Below are 21930 nucleotides of genomic sequence, written 5' to 3' on the forward strand. Positions count from 1 at the left end.
GGCTATTGCTGGTCTTCTATTGCCAGTCCATCCCTCACTGCATCCATCCCACATGCTGGCTTAGAATTACCCCCCTAAAATACAGATATTCCATTACAGACCTGCCAAAAATCCCCAGTGGTTATCCAAAGCCTCCAATATCAAGCACTGCAACTCATTCCAGAGAAAGTTCATTTTATCACAGTATTCTATTTGACTACTACTTCTGCACATTCTCTACTGTCTGTCCTTATTCTGGGAGGACTGATGTGCAAATGTAACACAGCCACTTGGATGAATGGCTATTTGCAGGTATAATTTCTATTATTACCCTCTCTTACACATCTTGGATCTCTAAAATCTTCCTCATTCAACAACAGAAAAACATGGCTAAACAAGATATTCATGATAAACCTCAGTATAAAAAAGTATAAATACACATACATACACACACACACACACACTTGAATATCTCCCCAACAAAACTGTAAAACAAGACTTTGTAGAGCCAAGATACGTTAAAGCAACAAAGAGTAAGAAACTCTGAGCTCCACTTCTGGCTTAGTGATGTTCATCTGCAAACACGGTGAGGTGGGTGATCACAGAAGAACTCAAATAGCATTTCCCTAACGTTCTATCCGCAGCTCTGAGGTTTGCCACCAGGACTGAGGTGTCAAGAATCAATGAACCTCTAACACTCAGAGCCTTCTGGGTCTGTGGACCCCTAGAATCCTCCCTGGGCTCAGTCAGCCTCTATTGGGGACCCAGGGCTTCAGCCTGTGACACATAAAAACAGCTTAACCAGGGTTTCTTTCAGAGTTTGAGACCAGAAAATTCCATCTATGCTTCATCTCCCTGCCATTCTAAGATCCCCTTTAAAAATGTAAGCCTTTCCACAGCCCCATGTACTTTCTTCTTTCACCCTACTCTCTGCATGGGTCAAATCAACTAGCAGTCTCACTAGCATGCATGAGAGTATCCACCCTTCCTACCTTGGCTAATAGTGTTATCAGACTTTATTAAATAATTGTCAGTCCCACTTTTTTTTTTTTGAAACAGAGTCTTGCTCTGTTGCCCAGGGTGGAGTGCAGTGGTGTGATCTGGGCTCACTGTAACCTCTACCTCTTGGATTCAAGGGATTCTTCTGCCTCAGTCTCCTGAGTAACTGGGATTGTAGGCACCTGCCACCATGCCCGCTAATTTTTGTATTTTTAGTAGAGAGGGGGTTTCACCATGTCGGCCAGGCTGGTCTAGAACTTTTCGCCTCAAGTGATCTGGCCACCATGGCCTCCCAAAGTGCTGGGATTAGAGGCGTGAGCCACCACACCCGGCCTCAGTCCCACTTTTGTTTGTCTTGATTACCGTACCTATGAATGTGCTATTGCACGACTTGCAGCACCCTTCCCTACCTTTTTGACCTCACATGCCCTAGTTATCCTTTCAGATGAGTCTCAGAAACTTCTCTGGGAAGTGCTCTTCTATGCTGCCACTTACCACGTGGTATCTCAGCTAGTCATCTTCTTGCCCCTTAGTCTTGAGCAGTTTGAGTACAGGGCTCTGCCTTAATTACATTTGTGTTGCCAGTGCCTAACAAAGGGTCTGGCACATAGTAGGTGTTCAGTAAACTTTTGCAGAATGAATATGGAATAACTATGCTTTTCCTGAAACCGGTGTTAACTAATATGGGGCCATTCCTAACTCCATGTCTTCTTTTAAAGGGGCTTTCTCACTCAGAGGAAATCAAACTGCAAATTTAATTTAAGTGGTGATTCCACACAGGAGGTATAACTGATACAGGAATGCTCCTGGGACTGCAGAATGTAAACTTATTTATGACCTTGAATATTGTTGTTATTCAAGGAGCTTACAAGAATGAACTTGTGAGACTTAGAGGACTTTGCTTATGTGTTTTGAAAAGCAGCAGAATCCACTTGGGGCCTGGGTTTGTTTGGTTTACTTATATCAAGTTAGAGTTCATTGCTAATGTTTTCTTCCCCTGCCCCCAACTCCTGCCAAACAGTTTATGACCCAATGTACAAGAACCGCGTATCAAACTGGCTTCCACCAGTGTCAGAACCAGCAGGAGCCAAGAGGTCCACCACTCAGACTGCAAAACATCCTCCACATCTGGAGAGGAAGGCACAGACCAAAGAATCAGGACGTCTGTAAATCAGCCACTCTCCATGTAGATGGCCTGGTGGATGCCAAGAACTGGCTAGAGGCTGGAATACAAAGGCAGTATATGGTGGAGAGAGAGCTTCAAATATTTTTTTTTTAATGGCGGGGTGCAGTGGTTCACACCTGTAATCCCAGCACTTTGGGAGGCCGAGACGGGCAGATCACAAGGTCAGGAAATCGAGACCATCCTGGCTAACACTGTGAAACTCCATCTCTACTAAAAATACAAAAAATTAGCTGGGTGTGGTGGCACGTGCCTGTAGCCCCAGCTACTCAGGAGGCTGACGCAGGAGAATCGCTTGAACCAGGGAGTCGGAGCTTGCAGTGAGCAGAGATTGTGCCACTGCACTCCAGCCTGGGCAACAGAGTGAGATTCCGTCTCAAAAATAAATAAATAAGTAAACAAATAAATAATATAAATAAAAATAAAAAATGGTGCACATTTTGGCATTCTTGGGTTTCTATCCTACCTACATACCACTTATCACATGTGTGACCTTGCATAAAATTCTTCCCTCTTAGCATCTCGGCTTTTAAACAAGAAAATGGGTTATTTTGGCCAGGTGCGGTGGCTCTCGCCTATAATCCCAGCACTTTGGGAGGCCAAGGCAGGCAGATCACTTGAGGTCACCCTGACTGGGAAGAGTGACGGGGAGGGCGGGATGAAGAGAGATTGGTTAATGGGTACAAACACAGTTAGATAGCAGGAATAAGTTCCAGCATTCAACAGCAGAGCTGTGTGACTACAGTTAGCAATAATTTATTGTATATTTCAAAATAGCTAGAAGAGAAGATTTGAGATATTCTGAACACAAATAAATGGTAAATGTTTGAGGCGATGGATATCCTAAATGCCCTGATTTGATCATTGCATATTGTATGCCTGTATCAAAATATCACAGGTATTCCATAAGTATGTATAATTATTATGTATCAATTTTAAAAAAATAACCCTTGCTTTAGCTAAGGGGCCCTCATCTTGGTCTCTAACTCCAGCTTCAGGGTCACTGCCTGGCTGACTTGGTTGGATCTGCAGACCATAGATGCTAGTGGAGATTTGGGAACTGCGACTTTTGAGCCCTGAGTTTAACCTCCAGCTTCACGGTGGTTTCGAAAAAGAAATGCATCAAATAATTCCGGATACTTCTTTTTTTATTTTATTGTTTAGGCCATTAGAAGGCTCCTAACCAAAACTGGCAAAAGTATGGCCCACCCACTCTGCCTTCCTTCACCCTCTGCAGGCAGTGATAACCTTCCATGATACTCCTTGTGGAGACAAGGGGTGACCTTCTCAACATCACACTCCAGAGTTAAAGCAGATGATGGTGCAACAGGCAGACATATGTGCCAGGACACCATCGGCGCTCCTTTACATGGGAAATGGTGTTTACAACCCACTGGCAGAGAAATGCATGATTTGATTTTTTTTAATCTAGCAGAAGAATGAATTATATGAGATTTTTGCATATTTTCTCACTCTATGTGAGCAGATGTCAGGTTGAAGTTGGGGTAGAGACTGTGCTCAGAAAATACATGTCTCATTGAAGCTAACTGATGGATTTAATGCCTTGTTCTCAGGTTGGAAGCAAGTCACCCAGCTACCCAGAAGCTACTTAGTAAATGTCACGAATCTCAGAGACAAAGCATGTGTGTGTCTGTGGGGACACACGTGTATACAGAAAGAAAAGTCTGAAGGCAGGCAAGAGATGATAAAGAAGAGAAGATTTGAAGTCTCACAAGATCTGAAAAATCATTCTAGTCTCAGAAAAGTAAACCCTGTAACGATATCAAAGTTGGATCAACAGGTATGCCAGTAAAATGCTATTATTATTTGCCTTATTTGGACCCACGCCATATTTCTCTTTAATTGCTCCTTTCATTTTCTTGGGTAATAATTTTAAGGCTAACTTTTTAAATAAAATAAAATTGTTCCTCTGCTCTATGCAGATTTAACTAAACAGGTTAAGGCAAGTATCCCCAATCCCCGTCCTAGTCACCAGGTCTTGGTTTAGTTTATCAACCCAGGTCAGGAAGACAGATCTTATCCCGGTTGTTGCACTAATTATCTGAGGGGGAGTCATGTGATATAGGCCAGTGAGCCTTCCTAGGCCCCAGTTTCCTTGTTTATTCGATAAATATGTTTGACTAGTTAATACAATAGGTGTATGTGTGTGATGCAGGGGTGAGGAGCGGCTTAACTATTTTGCAAGAAAAACCAGTAACTAGTTTCAATATCTTCTACGGTGAGTCTCTGACCCTATCCTAGTCACTAAAATCTGCCATTGTGGTCAAGGAGTCCTAGCCAGGGTGAAATGGAAGATCTGAAAAGTCCTCACTGCAGTGTGTAAGAAATCAAAGTAATCATCCTTTGCAAGGCTCAGTAATACCTTTTCATACCCAACATGATGGGAACCTTCACTTAGCCCACACTCATTTGGACTGCAGCATCTTAGTCAGCAAAATGGAGTAATAAAGTCTACAAATGAGAAATGACTTACTTCTTATGGAAACAGTCTTAAAATTATTTGGAAACACATACATTACTGTCTGTTTTTAAGTAATTTTTGGAGCCTTTAAGATCTATTCCCTGACTTCCCCTGCTTTGCTCTGCATCTCAGAGGTTGATTCTGCAAACTGCACTTTCCGGGTTAATGTGCCCTTTGACTCTGAGTTAAATTCTGCCAATGGGAGGCACTGGCAAGAGATCAGGAGGCAGAAAGAAGCCAGGACAGTTCTTCTCCTCCTTCTTGGCATTGAGAATGTCTCTGGCAGTGATTCTGCTGTGCTTTCATCTCCCATTGGAAAGCAGCTCTCTCTGTGGTCCCAGCTCCTGCTGGGTGGCTCCTCCAACACCCACCTCCTCCTCCCTTTGATTCTCCAGCCCTGCAGGTAATAGCTGAGTTGTCTCATTGTGCCTTCAGCCTCTCCAACCTTGGCAATGGACTCATGCCCAGTGAATTACTGGGCATGGGTGTTGCCTTCCAGACTGAACCCCGAGTGATGTGCCATCCAGGGGGCTGCTGGTCTGTACAGAACAGACCTCATGTTTAGGGGTATACAGACTCCTGGCAGATTCACTTCTTCTTTAAACGGTTCACTTGCCTGACCACCTAGCATTGCATACACTAGGCGTGTGTTGAAATGGAAAAAACACTGGACAGGGAACTAGAAACTCACTGTGTAGTCACGTGACCTTTGCCAAATGCCTTTAGGGTCACATGAGCTTGAGTTTATTTATGTCACAGGGATAAGAGTTCATCTGACCTGCTGACTGCCTATTAGGTTCAAATGGAGAGGCCATGAAAACACGTCTTAGGAATTGAAATGGTCATTGCAAATCTAAATATATGACTATGATTTTATGAGACACAGTTGACTTTCATAGAATAGAAAACGCTTTGCTCTCGCCTTAGCCTGATTTTGGTTACTCAGTCTGATCTGCATTAAATGTCCTGACATAGACTCGTGCCTGGCACATCACAAGAGCTCTGTGGCTCCAGCTGTGATTACTGCGCCGGGCTCCCCTTGGCATCGAGACAACATGTCAGTTTATCAAGGATTATACAGGGAAGTCAAGGTCAACTTACCAATGTCAAGGACCCTCTGCTTTGCCGTATGCTGCCGAGAGTGCCAGTATTTCCAGTATTTGAGCTGTTCATCTCTGTTTTTGTCTTCACTGAAGACCACCATCACCACACTCTGCAGAGGGAAGAATCGTGGCGCTTACTTTTTGTTCAGTGCCTCTGTTGCCTCAGTCTCCAGTTCTGGAAGTTCTACCAGAGGTATTTTTGTGTCATGTTGCTTTTCTTGCTTTAGAAAAGCCCAGACAAGCTTGGTTGTATGTCTGTTTTGTTATAAAATGGACCTACTCAAAAAATGATTGAAAAATAAGAACAGCATGAAGGAAAAAAAAAGAGTCCTACATCAGTTTTACCAGGAGGTTATAAACAACCAGATCAACCAATTATCAGCAAATGTATTATTTAGTGAGGTCAGCAGAAACCCACCCACATTTTTTTTTCTTGCATTGGAAACAAGCATTCTTTTGAAATTTCTACTCCTTAAACATAAAATGTGATGCCATTTGTAAAGAAGCAAACATCTGTTTGTGGGCTAATGAAGTGCCTCAGGCTGGAATATCAAAATTAATGAGAAAAATACCAAGGAAATGAGGAAAATGCTAAAAGACAAATTCGTACTGGTGAACATAGATCTAAACTACAGATATTTCATACACCGAAAAACACAAGAGCAACTATGATATCTATTTAAATCTAATGTGAATGTACTTTAAAAATGAGCTTGAGAAACTAATTATATCTTGCAGAAATAAGAATTCAAAACTCTTTTCAGTTCTAAATTATAAACAGCCTCATTAAACTAAATACACATTAATTCACCGTCACTTATGAAATGGAAACTGTACCAAAAACAACCCTCTTCCAAATAAAACCCTTTAATTACAGTATCAGGAATACTCCTCCTCTCACTGCAATCCAAAACACTTCTTAGGCACCTTCCTACTGTTCCAGAAAAATATTTCATGGACTTTCATTCCTTAAGAACTTCTTAGGGCGGGGCTGGGTAACTCATGCCTGTAATCCCAACACTTTGGGAAACTGAGGTGGGAAGATCTCTTGAGTCCAGAAATTCAAGACCAGTCTGGGGAATATAGTGAGACCCTGTCTCTGCAATAAAATAAAATAAAATAAAACAAAATAAAATAAAATAAAAAGCCAGGCGTGGTGGTGCACATCTGAAGTCCCAGCTACTTGGGAGGCTGAGACAGGAGGATCCATGAGGCTTCAATGAGTAGTGATCATGCCACTGTACTCTAGCCTGTGTGACAGAGCAAGACCCTGTCTCCAAAACCAAAACCAAAACAACCTTCTCCTTTGTAGCAGTTTACACATTAGTAGTCATTTACTTATTTACAATTATTCAGCCAATGGCAATGTCTTCCCAATTAACATCAAACTAACAAGGACAGAAACAGTGTCTGCCATTCACCCTGGCACTTGACGAATAATAGACAGTAAATACATGCTGGTGGCTGGCTGTCACTTCGAAATCTGGCTCTTGCCTAAAGTATGTGTAAACAATTTTTACACAAGAAAGCAGATGTTTGTTAGGAAAACCATGTAGAAATATGTATCCATATTGTTTCAAATTCACAAGCAGTGTGATCTTCAGAGGCACTGGATACATGACAACAAAGAAAACCATTCTCTGTGCTGGTGCAACTATGAGCTCAGCCAGCTTTTCATTCTACCCTCTGCCACGCCTCAAACTTTTCCATTTATGTGTAAAAGCTTACTGTGTGGCTTCCTGGTGTTTATTTCTGTCTCAAAATAACAATAACATTTAAAGTAATATTTTTTCTGGCAAGTGTCTAAATTAGCAGAAATAATGGCATATTCTTGGTATGGAAATTTATTTCTTCAATGATAAAGAAAAAAGCAGTTTGAAACTGTTGTTACCACGCCCTACATGCTTTGACTTGAATGAAACACTGTTCTCAGAAATAAATGCTGGTAGGTTACAAACACATTTCTCCTTCCTGCCCCAGAGCTGGGAAGTAAGAGCGAGCCACTCTGAGGTGCCAACTTAGTCTCCAAGGGTAGAGGTTGAAGTCCTTACAAAAAAGGGGGGACTCTTCATTTCAGCCAAAATGGAACATAAAGAAATAAAATTTCCTTATTAAATTATTTTCATGATTTCAGCAAAGTAGAATTCTTGGGAAAGTCCCTGTACTCCAAACTCTTGTCATGACCTTAGAATACTAACCACCCACCATTTTTTCCAGGTTGATGATAATGGTGTTAAGAGGGTGTATACGAGTTATATTAACACTTGGAATTTATAAGGCTTAAAAAAAAAGCAAATTTATTCAGCGTCGTCTTACCAGATGCTCGTATACGAGAGGGGGAGGATGTAATTTATAGGAAATATATCCAGAGAGAAATATATCCAGGCTAACATTTGCCTGCCTTCAGGCCTCCATGCTGCTTAACACAGCGCAACCTCATGGTAAAGAGAGTTGGGTTCAGGAGTCTGATGGCCTAGGGTGGATCCTAGTTCCCTTGCCTTTTAGCTATGTAACCTTGGCCAGTTACTAGCTTCTGAAACTTTATCACCCAGTTTCCTTATCTGTAATATCATAAAAACAATAGTGCCTTTTTCATAGGGTTGTTGTCAGTTTCAATGAGTTACTAGACAGATGGTACCTAATACAGTACCTGGCGCTTGAAGATAATAAATATATATTGTTATTTTATGACTCTTGCTATTATTATGATGATGGCATATTCTCCACTGCAGTCTTGACCACAGCGTTAGAACTTACTAATTCTCCTGATGGGCACACAACTTTCTCACTGCAGTGAGCTCAGCCTTGTGTGGAACCTGTGCCCCACCTGCACTGGGGGGTGTGCCCGAGTTGTGGCGCTGTAGGCACACCATGTGCTCCTTTCTTAAGTGTTCTGAAGTGGTTAGGAGGAGGGAGCTGTGACTAAAATAAGGTGGGCTGGGCACCATGGACACAACAGCATAAATCATTTTACAACAGATCAGGAAAATCCTTCCACCTCTTTTCAGAGCTGTGCTATCATTTTCCTTTTCAGTAGAGAAGGATTACCGGGCCTCTCCCTTCTTGGCAGTAGCACGTACGCCAGAAGCTGGCAGGCTTCCAGAGAAGGGAAAGCCAGTTGCATTTCCCACAAGTAGAACGAACACTCATGAATCTGAAAATTCCCCCAAGTGACTCCTGGTGGGGATCGTACCTCGTCTCTGGAACCCTGAGAAAGCACTGGGCTGCAGAAGGCTTTGAAACCGAGTTCCACCGGGCCCAGGGATTCAGAGTGAACTGCATTTTCCTTTACAGAATAGAACACAGCTCTTTCTCACCCACAGAGGGGTTCTGACTTACAGCTACTTACTTGAAAAATTATGACCCATTGATTGAAAACAACCACAACAAGGAAGCACATAAGCAGTGAGTGAAGCGGGAAAATTCCTCGGATACAGTCAGACAGCATGTTCCAACCACGTCCCTTCCCTGGGGTTTACTGGTTACTCATTACAATGATAAACTACGAGCCGGTAAGTGCTCTTGCCCCAACCCTCTGACGTTCGTTCTAGAATTATTTATGTTGAAGGTTTTATCTTTTTTTCCATGCTATTCCACAAGGCTGTGAGGTAGCCATTCCATTCATTGGATTCCTTTGTACTTTATCTGAGAAATTTGGCCCCTACCCTGACTTTGCTGATGGGGTGTCGGAAGCATTTGTTGTCTCCGGTCTCACTGAGTGTTATGGCATAGAACTGTCCCTTGTTGAGGTAGGTCATGGGGCCCTCCCCCTGCTTCTGACGGAGAGATTTGGTGGCCTCCAGGGTGTACTGAAACGTGCCACTGTGAAAGAAAACAGACAGTGGTCAGATCCACTCACTTGGACATTTCTGCTTTTTTGACCAATTTCACATCAATAGCATTTCACATCAATATTAACCAATGTTTACTGTTTTAGAGACAAAACACAGCATATGGCAAAAGAGATGAGACCAGACCAAAGGTCATTGCTAGTACAACGTATATAACATTTCTAATAGTGGCCCATAAACCAGATGGTTTGGAAGGGGAGAAAGTCCACGATGTGCCTGGCCAATTGTGCAAGAAAACGCTCTACCAGGAGAACCCCTGGTAGATCTTAGCTGGCAATTAGGTAATGCTCGAAGCTTAAGAATGAATAGAATTTGCCATTTTTACCCTAACAACAAAACAACGCAATAAATAATTTTGTTCAATTCATATATATACCTAACCTTTTTTTGTTTTGTTTTGTTGTCTAACCAAGGTGTTACAGATAGCTGTATCTTACTATAAAGCATCTCAAAACATGAAAATCCAAAACTCAAACATTCACCTGAGAATCTAGTTCCCTAATAACAGGGAGTACTTTTTGTCTTTTGCTTCTTGCTTTCAAGCCTGCAGAACTCATGGTAGGGTTGTTCAAAATCAGGGGTTTGCAAATGATGGCCCATAGGCCAAATCCCTCTCACTGCCTGTTTTTGTAAATAAAGTCTATTGGAACACAACTGCACTCACTTGTTTACATATTGTCTATGACTGCTTTCGTACTACAACAGCAAAGTTGAGTCGTTGTGGTAGAGATGATAGCCTGCTAAACCTCAAATTCTTACTCTCTAGTTCATTACAAAAAAAAGTGTGCAGATCCCTGCTCTAAATAGTGTCCCTCATATTTTTTTAAAAACATGATATAATTTACAAAAGAAAAACACTGATTTTTCCCAACTTAGAAGAGAATATCAATTATTTAAAATAACACAACAGGTATGAACCACAATCATTTTTTGTTTAACACATTCATTCAGAAATATTTATTTCTGTTATACTGCAGGACAGCACACAGTGACAATCCACTAACAAACACTGCGTATTTTCTAGATCATCAGAAACTCTCCATTGAGTTTATATTTTTAGCTCTTTTATTTCAAAGTCTTTGGAAGGCTGGGCACAAAGACGACTCAAACTTTGTCTCTGAAAATGGTTTCCTGACAGGATTATGGGGGGTTCTTGCTTTCTATGTTAAATATTTCTGTAATGTTTTGTTTATTTTTGAACTTTTATGATGACAAAAAAATCTGAAGGGCAGAATAATATTCCTCTTTTATGATAAAAAAAAATCTTAGGCTTAAGCTAATAAACTAAGCAAATTCTGGAATATGTGTCTTAAAAGAAGTTGGGAAATAAGTCATTCAAAACAGAACTGATTCCATTGTCATTTTGTCTGAAAAAGCAATTTCAATACAGTGCCATTGAATCATAGCATTTTAGACCCGGACAGGATATTAGAAATCACCTAGACCAGTAGCTTGCGTCTTGTCTAGGGCACAGACTGCTTTGAAAACATGAAGAAAGCAGTGAACTTTCCTTCCCAGATAAAGGCACTTATGAACATAAACTATTTTTAATATAATTTCAGGGATTTGTGTCCATCAAGCCTGCCCATAACACAGGATAAAAACCTGAGATTCAGCCCACCTTCCTCATTTCGCAGCTAAGGGGAGGCTAAGAGACGCGCTCACTCTGCTGGACCATGGCAGCAGTGGAAAGAGAAACTAGGTCAAGTCACTGGTAGGTCCTTGCTCTTCCCACTGGCCTAGCAGCTGCTGACATGGTGCTTTGGATTTAGAGCATGCAAATTAGACTTTTATTCCCACATTTTAGAAGGCAATTTCAAGTCCAGTCTTCCCTGCCTCCTGCTTCCTGCCCCATCTCCACAACACACTCCAAATTCTAAATAAGATGATCTGGGAAGGATGAGTGGGGAGCCAGAGATTAGAACCAGAGGACTTTAAGAGGAAACCAAGAGAATGGAAGAGGGCCATATGCGTAAAAGCAAAGGAGCAAGAAACATAGTGGGAGATGGGATTTTAAGTAAAGAGGGACCAAAACATAGAGGGCCCTGATGACCTTCATAAGGAATTTGAGTTCAATTCTGCCTGAAATGATGAAATATTTGGTAAGTTTTGTAAATGGGGGAGATAAATTCATTTCTTGCCACTTTCTCCCTCTCTCTCTTTTTGTTTTTTTAAATGTAATGGCGTCTTACTGTGTTGGCCAGGCTGGTCTTGAACTTCTGAGCTCAAGTGATCCTCCCACCTCAGCCTCCCAAAGTGCTGGATTACAGGCATGAGCCACCACGCCCAGCTGCCATTCTCTCCTGTCTTCAGACATGAGCATAACCAAGGTCTTAAAACATGACTCTTCTACCTGGAATGTTCTTAATCTTCCTTCTTTCCTTAGAAAACACCTGCTATTAACCCTTTAAGATGCAGCTCAAATGCCACTTCCTGTGAATATTTGCCCTCAACTCCACACACCTTCCTACTCCCACACACATGTGCAGGACTATAGGTCCATTTAACTCTGTTTATATATCTCCATAGCAGGACTCATTTCTTAGCAAATGTTTTTCAATTTGTCTGTCATCACATTTGTCTCCTCCAAAAGTATATGGACCTCTTGTAAGGGGAGATTATATCTTATCCCCAATCCTACTCACACTGCTGCACATGGAAGGCACCTGAGTGCATGATAGCTGGTAGCTGGCTATGTGCACAGTGGAACAAAAAAGAAGTGTTGGCAGGGAGATCCAATGTATTGTAATAGCTCAGGAGAAAGTTGACAAGGATAATTTGGAAAAGAGATGACAAGTGGAACAGACAATTCAGCATTTGGCAAGTGCTGAGAAAGTCCAACATGAAAGAAGCCAAATCCTTTACCTCTAGCTGGGGTGGCTTGGAAAATGGCTACATCATTAGCCACAATAGGAAATAAAAGCAGAACACTAGGTGTGAAACCAGTGGAAGAGGAGGGAAAGAAGAAAAAAAGATAGAGCTTCTTATTACACTTGTTGGGCTAGAAGCATATGAGTATGAGGTTCAGAGGAACACCTAAGAAGGAATGTCTAACCAACAGAAGGAAGAAAAGGGGTGTAGGCCCCAGAAAATTGGTCAATACTGGAAATAATGATATAGAAGTCCTTTGTATAAAGAAAAAAGCACTGAGGCAAAGGAAATCACACTGTTCTGTAAAAGTTTACAAAGAAAAAAGTTTAAAGGTATAACTTGAAGGTATATTTAAAAGGTTATCAGTTAATCAGTTTCTAAGGATGCATCTCCTGGTAACTCACCTTGATGTCTGATCATACATGTACTCCTCAGCCCCAGCTGAAGCACTCCGAAATTTCTGCAAAATATGAGTCATCGGAATTAAAACAAGTAGGTAAGTCATTATGCAAAAATGATAATAATAAATGTATCCCAACTATTTTATTCTCTCACTAGAAAAGAAAGCTATATATTTGATATTATGTTTTCAACTACAGCAAGTGTAGTCACAGAACTCACCTGTCACTTCCTCACTTAGAGCTACACTCAACAGAAAATACATTTGTGCTTTGTATGTTATTCACGTGTTCACAGGTGTTCCTATAGTGTTTGAGATACTGGAAGCTGTTTCCTCAAATACATAATACATCTCTGCCATTTGCTATTGTTTCCAACACTTATTCCAAATGTCACAAATTCTGAATTAACAGAACATGAATTACACAGAGATTATATAGCACAGCAAAAAGCAATACAGTAGAATGGTTAAGAACATAGTTTCTGGAGCAAGATTGTATAGGGTCAAGTTCTAGCTCTTTTACCTGCTACCTATATAAAATGAGGCAAATGCTATATTTTCTTCATCTATAAAATTTCTATTTGTAATAAATAGAAGAATTAAATAAGTTTTAAAAAGTACTAAGAATAGGCTGGGCATGGTGACTCATGCCTGTAATCCTGCACTTTGGGAGGCTAAGGCAGGAGAATTGCTTGAAGCCAGGAGTTTCAGACCAGCCTGGACAATAAAGCAAGACCTGTCTTGACAAAAAATAAAATAAAATAAAATTAGCTGTATGTGGTGGCTCATGCCTGTAGTCCCAGCTATCCAGAAAGTTGAGGCGGGAGCATCGCTTGAGCCCAAGAGTTCAAGGCTGCAGTGAGCTACCATCACGTCACTTGAGTCCAGCCTGAGCAATAGGCTGGAGTGCCTATTAAGACCTTATTTTCTTTAAAAAAAAAAATAAAGTTACTAAGAATAGAGCCTGGTACATAGTGAGCACTATGTACATGTATAAATACTATTATAAAGTAATAGTTTGACCCTATTCAGTGTCCTTCTCTAAGGATCTTCATTATCACAATATTGTAAGAGTAGGTTTTCTGGGGAAACTAAGTTTAGTATTACACACAAAGAAGCTTGGGTCTCAAGATGTTCAATTGTATGCACAGTGCATATAGGATGTGCTTTGCTACGTTTTAGAACCTTTTCAAAAGTAGATGACCAAAAGCCCTAATTCTTGATCTGAAGTGAATATTGTAGAATATGGATGAAAAAGCATTTCATTGACCACATATCTTGTTCTTTCACTATGACCATTTTTCAAGTGTCTCGTCTTAAGAAATAACCTTCTTGTCTCTCATTTCTGTGCAATAAACTTACATTCTTTGACCAGCATTTCAAGGGTTTCCTTCTAAAGGAGAAATGTCATCACAGCTATTTTCCAAACTTCCTCACAACCCCTAACCGTCATCTCTGGAATTCAGCATACCTTATATCATAGTTTCCATACATATTTATGATCCTTCTTCTTATCCAGTCTTACTCCTTGAATTCAAGAAGATGATCTTCCCTTCGAACTTTACCCAGACGAATCCCATGAACATTGCCCAAATACTTGTTGGCTGATTAAATAATCATGACAGAGAATCAAAGGTACAGATTTGTGTTTCTTTTGCAATCAATTAGGTAATCAGCAAAGCATTCAATGGGAATTTTCTGGGGCTTCACCATCTGCTTTGGTGCCAGAAGAAACACACAATTATATATGACACTGTCCTGGCCTCAGAGAGATAAAAATTGGTCGAGGGGATGGAATACATTCACGTTAAAAAAAAAAAAACTGAAATACAGCAAATGACTACATATGAAAGTCTATGTTGAATCATCATTCATTCATGTGTCTTGACTGGAAAAGCATAGAATGGGCATTGCCAGGAAAGGAAGATCAGCAAAATTATAGGGGGATTTCATAGAGCTGGTGAGCTTCACTCTGACCCTTGGAAGCCAAAGATAGCCTGGATTAACTGAAGGAACTGAGAGAAAGTAACCCAAGCAAAAGAGGGCCACCGTGAGTCAAGACAAAAATGATGAGTACAAATGTGGTGCATACATGAGACCAAGGACACAGGCCTTGCTTGGTTATTTAGTAGGAACTTGAAAATTTAGGTCTTGGTGCCCAATATGATAGCCCCTAGCTCCATGTGCTATTTAAATTTAAGTTGATTAGATTGAAATACATTTAAACTTTCGGTTCCTCAGTCAACTAGCCACATTTCAAGTACTACATTCACACATTGGCTAGTGACTAACGTTGGATAGTATTAAAAAATTTTCCATCATTGCAGAAGGTTCTACTGGACAGACTGATTTAGGAAAATGTATTTACATTTAATATGGTCAGGATTTAGAAAATTTTGGAGTAGGAAGGTAATATGATGAAAAAAATATTTAAAGGAGTGACTTGGAGACACAGATGCATTTCCAAAGTCTTTGCTTGAAGGAATATGCAGTAACCCATAAAAACCATGGTGAATCAGCATTAGTATACATGGCAAGAGTGGATTACCATCCATGCCATAGATTTCTGCAGTCTGAGGATAGGCTAGCCTCCTAAAGCATATTGGACTTGTAAATTCTGTGGTTCTAATTCCCCAGATTGCGCGAGAAGGTGTGATACTACAACTCTTCAGACTCAGAAAGATTCAACTACGTGCTGGCTGAAATACAGAATCCCACTTCAATGCATGAATGCATGAGGATAAGAACTGTGAAAAACTAAATGTACATATACACCATGGAATACTATGCAGCCATAAAAAAGGATGAGTTTGTGTCCTTTGTAGGGACATGGATGCAGCTGGAAATCATCATTCTCAGCAAACTATCGCAAGAACAGAAAACCAAACACCGCATGTTCTCACTCATAGGTGGGAACTGAACAATGAGATCACTTGGACTCGGGAAGGGGAACATCACACACCGGGGCCTATCATGGGGAGGGGGGAGGAGGGAAGGATTGCACTGGGAGTTATACCTGATGTAAATGACGAGTTGATGGGTGCTGACGAGTTAATGGGTGCAGCACACCAACATGGCACAAGTATACATATGGAACAAACCTGCACGTTATGCACGTGTACCCTAGAACTTAAAGTATAATAATAATAAAAATAAAATAAAATAAAATAAAAAAAGAAAAAAATAAACGTTTTTCCTAGTTCCATGTTATAGTAGTGGTGACTACTGTAGTTACCATGTTACAAGCCTAGATATTATTTTTCATTAAGCTGAAAATTTTTTCTTCAATTCTGTTACATTATCTTTATAATTTTAAAAGAATTAAATGGATAGTGTACCTAGAAAACATCACCATCCTTTAGATGAGACCTGATTACATTGATGGGTTATATGGCTATAAATGAATTAGTATTAGGAATTAGAACCAAAATGCTCAGGTCGTTCTGGATACAGTTATCAAGTTTCCACAGTTGTTTGGAGACCTATTAATATAATTTGTAGGATGCCAAAAGGCAGTCAGACAGCCAACATCACTGTATTTTACTGTGACTTGATATAGTGCATCTATAAATTTGAACTCAGAAAAATGATAGTAAAGAAGGTATGATAATATATATTTGATAGATTACTCTTAAAGGACCTTGGACATCAGGCAATCATAAACATATTTAAATCTCAAATATTAGAATTCTGTTCTTTCTCTTGTGTTGTGGAAATGAGCTATCTGGTAAGAATATGTCTCAAAAAGACAATGTTTCTTTAACTGTATGGAAATCACAAATTGCTAAACCATTTCTTGTCTTTGACTAGCCACTAATTTTTTAGGTCCCATCATTTATTCATTCACTCTTTCAATAAACATTTACTGAACATTTACTTTATATCAGGCACTGTGCTCAGTGCTACAGATACAGCGGTGAACAAAAGGAGAATATGTCTCTGCTCTCATGAAGCTTCTGGTCAAGTAGGAAAAAACACTAATCAAACAATTGTTTATTTTTAAAAACTACATTCTGTGTGCAGGCATTCTGAAGAAGAGCAACAGTTCTATATGAGCTCATCACATTCACTGCTATGAGAAAGCGAAAATTGGCACCACTGGCAGTCAACCTTAATGTTCCTAAGAGAGTGCAATGCTTCCAGAGAAACATGGATAAGGTCGACAGGAGGTAAGCAGTGCTTCCAATAGAGCCCCAGAAGATAATAACACAATAACAAGGTGAATAATGCTCCCTCCTTCTGAACAATGATCATGAGATATCCAGTTGCTGGGTGTCCCTACATCTTGACAGTATCCAATTCAGAGCTGGTTGTCACTTCTGTAATCCCTCCTTGGACTCATCCAGCACATGACCAAACATTATGAAGAGCTCTCAACTCTCCCTGACTGAGATGCTGTTAAGGGTCTCCTGCTGAGGCAGGCTAAATAAGTGTAACTTTGACTACGGATGTGTTTGTGGTCGTCTCCGGGGTGGTGGATTTAGATACAAAGAAAACTGACTCCAGTAGGAATTGGAGTGACAGAAAAAAAAAAAGGGGGGCTTCCCTAAGGAAGTTACACAGAAGGAAGGGTATAGAAAGGTAGTAAAGAATACTCTAGGGCAGTATTGCCCAATAGGGTCTTGTACAACAATGGAAGTGTTCTATATTTTCACTGTCCAGTATGGTAGCCTCTAGCTGCATGTACATGTAAAACATAGTTAGTGGGACTGATGGACTGAATTCTTAATTTTATTTCATTTTAATAATCACACATGGCTAGTGGCTATGGTATTATACAGCTCAGTTCTAGCCCATGGACCAACATACACATAGGTCCTGAGTCAGAAGGGGGCATGTGAGGCTCACAGAACCTATTGGAGCCTAGAGCAGAGGATAGAAGGAGGAAAGTTGTATGAGAAAAGATGGGAGAAGCATTGAAGACACAGACTCCGCAGTGCCTCGTAAACCCGTTAAAGACTTAGATCTTTAACTGGGCTCAGTGGCTTATGCCTGTAATCTCAGCACTTTGGGAGGCCGAGGTGGGCAGATCACTTGAGGTCAGGAGTTCAAGAACAGCCTGGCCAACAAGGCAAAACCCTGTCTCTACTAAAAATATAAAAATTAGCTGGGCATGGTGGTGCCACGCCTGTAGTCCCAGCTACTCCATAGGGTGAGGTAGGAGAATCGCTTGAACCCGGGTGGCGGAGGTTGCAGTGAGCTGAGATAGCACCAGTACAGCCTGGGCAACAGAGTAAGACTCCATCTCCAAAAAAAAAAAAAAAAAAAATTTAGATCTTTAATCCTAAGAGCAGTGGGATCTAAGTGAGGGGGTGGAATGATCAGATTTCCATATTGAAAAGACTATCACAAGTACAGTGTACAAAATCTGAAATGGCAGTATTAGAGGCCAGAGATAGTGACAGCTTGGGCCCGTATGGTGAAGTACAGTGGAGACAAATGGATGAATTTCAGAGATGTTAAGAATGTAAAATTGATAGAATTCATAATGGATTAGATGAACTGAAGGAAGAGCTTGAGCAACCAGAAGGATGGCAGTGCCACTTATGAAGGTGGAGAGCACAAGGGGAACATGGGGGAGGATCATAAGTTAGATGGGATAAGTAAAAAAATCAAATGGGCAGTTAGATATAATAAAGATTATTAGTTCAGAAGAGAGGATCAGGCTGGAGAATAAAATTGGAAGGTCTTTTGGACACAGATGATAACTGAAGCTGTGGACATGAAGCCAAGAGCATTTGCAAGAGGGAAGAGTGATCAACAGTGTCAAATGGTGCTGCAAAGTTAAATAACAGCTTTAACAGAACTGGGATGTTCATATATGTTCTATGCATGAGGTGGGTAAATGCCCTGTTAATCTAAAAAATGCGTGATCTAGTCTTATCAACTTCGACTACATATAGAGAGATTTAAATCCTCCTAAGGTATAAAATGTGTATGCCAGAGATTTTCTAAAATTTTGCTTGATGTTAAAACACATTAACAAAATGATAGAAATTTGGTGTTATCATAGCCACTGCATCATATGTTTAAGATAAACATAATAAAACTGTGCATTAATCAGAAGTGAAGCCATGTTCCAATTTAGTAGATGAATCAACATCTTTGAGATTTTATCCTTTAAATTTGTGGGGGATAATGGACTACCAGTTGTCAATCAATCAAGTTGGATAGGGTTTAGATCCAGGATCACTTCCAGTTTCAGACTAGATGAATATAAAATCAATGGACTAATGATCATACATCTATCCAGATAATGACAAATAGTCATTCTTTGCTTTCATTTCAAGATGCTCTGCAAACTATGTTAATTCTACAAATAATGTGCCTGGAGTTGAATTATGAACATCAGACACAGTAGAGCTGTCTGATATTCACTCATAAATAATTCTCAATTCTTGAGCACATGGGAGGACTAATGGGAGAATTAAACTTCTTGGCCCTCTTGCAGTTAGGTTGATCATGTGGCTAGTTCTAGCCAATGAAATGTGAGATGGTGCAGTTGCGCCGCTTTCAGGTCAGCTAGTCAATATGACTAAAGTCAGTAAAGTATGACTTTACTAGTCAGTATGCCATCTCCACAGCCTCCCTTTCTCTGCTGGGGAGATACTAGAAACCACACATAGAGATGATAATGTCACAAGATACAGGGCCCCTGGATTCCTGAGTCACTAATTGGAAGAGAGCTGTACAGACATGCATCAGTATTTTTATTAGCAAGAAATAACATTTTATTGCATTAAATCACTGAGATCTTGGTGTTCCTTTGTTCCTAAACCAGAAACTATTGTTAACTAACTTATAGAAAACTGTAGTACAGAATAAACAAATTCTTCCTTCCATTTTGATTTCTTATTACGATTACATATCTATATGATTTTTGATAAAAATCTTTCCATCTTTTAATTTTTAAATGTTTTTTAAAACATTTTTGGTCTTAATTACCACTCCATTGTACATTTATCAACTATACTCTTTGCTTATTAATGGCATGATCTTCGGTTTGTTTCTTAACCTCTCTGAACCTCTGTCTCTTCATTTGTAAAATGGGAAAAATAATGCACCTTCTTTGCAGGATGGTAGTAAGGATTAGATGTAAAATGACTAAGCCTTGGTCCCTGACACAGAGTAGAACTCAGTAAATGGCATCTAGCATTATTTGCCTTCACACATACAGACAGATTGTAAGCTTCTAGCAGAAACTAGGCATGCCTTTTGCCCTAAGCTTCCACATCACCACGGTGCCTAATACCCAGTATAAATCAACACGTACTTGCCAAAAGTTATTACAAAGAGGATGTAGAATAAAAGATAGATCAAATTAGCTAAAATTCATCCATTAAAGTACCTTTTTTTTTTTTTTTTTCTGAGACAGGGCCTTGCTCTGTCACCCAAGCTGGAGTGCAGTGGCATGATCATAGCTCGCTGCAGCCTGAACTTCCTGGACTAAAGCAATCCTTCCACCTCAGCCTCCCAAGCAGCTCAGACTACAGGTGCATGCCACCACATCTGGCTAATTTATTTCATAGTTTTGTAGAGACAGGGTCTCACTATGTTGCCCAGGCTAGTCTTTAATTCATGGGCTCAAATGATCCTCCTGCCTCTGCCTCCCAAAGTGCTGGGATTATAGGCATGAGCCACCACTCCCAGGCTAAAGTACTTTTAATGCTACCACTGTCTTTTCAAAAATCCCAGCCTCAGTTAAAACAAACTACTCCCTTCCCTGCTACACTACACATGCACATGCACATGCACATGCACACAGAAGAATTGGGATCAAATGGCAAAATAAATTTGATTATTCAACAAGGGCTCTAGATATTTTAATAGTTTGCCTAGAATAAACGAGTTTAGACAAATTTTCCTTAATGAAATTTTCTTGGTGAAATTACTCTGAAATCACTTAATCTTATAACCAGTTGGCAATGAAATAGCTAACGATCATAGTAGGTCATTCAATTTAATTTACATCAGGCTGAAATACAATATGCCATGTAAACACTGATTTCTAAGACAAGGAAAGCAGCTCAACCAAAATCAGTGGGAATAGTCTTTATACTTAGTTTCTGGTATGTTTCTTTACTTTCTCATCTACTTCAAAATAAAGCCCAAAATACAATAGCTTCCTTTCACAAGACTCTTTATCTACAATACAAACATAACTGATAACACATCCCCCAAATAGCATGATGATTCTGTTGACATTGGACCACGTCCATACACTATTCTGTGACTAATGGAATATTTCTACACTGTGTGAGAAAATACATCAGTGGCAATCTTTTGGTGAAAAAGCATGTACCTCACATGGGATCGTGGAGTGATAATTTCAGTTATTTGCTTTTCTACAGAAGCACCCCTGACTACTTGAGAGCAAATCAAATAATCAACAATACCAAAGACTCTACAGGATCCTTCACTCAGTTTAAAAAAAACAAAGAAAGAAAGTTTATTAACTATTTTAAGCAGTATGATACAGAAAGGTAATTTTAAGACCATTTTTTAAATTTCAAGGGCATTGAAAGTTTGATTATAAAGCTACCAGAGCCCAAGAAATACGACAGCCTCTTAAGGACAAGAAATTTATCATATGTCACTTTTGTCACTCCCTTATTCCACAGAATATAGCAGGCACTCAGAAATGACTGGTGCCAGGAGTGGCAGGGCTGCTAGTGCAACTTCTATGACCTAGTATAAAAGAGTTGCTCTCGGCAACTTTGCAGAGAGCTAGTCCCTGCTCACCAACCTTCTGTACTCTTTGCTTACCTGAAAGATAAAAAAAAAAAAAAAAAAAAAATCTGATATGGACCAAGGACAGTCAGATATTTTTTAAAAGAGTTTGGTGAATCACTGTCTTAAGCAATGGAACTATTGAGAATTAGAAGGCCCCAGTCTTCTCTGAGTGTGTAGTCATATGGTTAAGGATTTAGGTCCTGAAACCAGATAGCTTAGGTTGAGTCCTATCTCTCCCACTTACTGCTAAATGACCATGAGCATACTTATGCTCTCTGATCCTCAGTTTCCTCATTTAGAATATAGAGATGACAATAATAGTACCTACC

The 21930-nt window shown here is 40.0% G+C and overlaps 1 protein-coding gene across 3 annotated transcripts in view; it reads right to left on the bottom strand.

Annotated features, from left to right (window-relative positions):
• LOC105476041 (grainyhead like transcription factor 2) overlaps positions 1–21930 on the bottom strand; it is a 184607-nt gene that overhangs the window by 90836 nt on the left and 71841 nt on the right. For all 3 annotated transcript variants that reach the window (XM_071067933.1, XM_011731661.3, XM_011731660.3), the window contains exons 5-7: positions 12873–12928; positions 9412–9568; positions 5745–5856 (exon numbers count right to left, since the gene is read on the bottom strand). In XM_071067933.1, the coding sequence (XP_070924034.1) occupies positions 5745–5856; positions 9412–9568; positions 12873–12928 (325 nt within the window). The remainder of the gene's footprint in view (positions 1–5744; positions 5857–9411; positions 9569–12872; positions 12929–21930) is intronic.

Source organism: Macaca nemestrina, chromosome 8 (genome assembly GCF_043159975.1).
Source record: "Macaca nemestrina isolate mMacNem1 chromosome 8, mMacNem.hap1, whole genome shotgun sequence".
Lineage (NCBI taxonomy): Eukaryota > Metazoa > Chordata > Mammalia > Primates > Cercopithecidae > Macaca > Macaca nemestrina.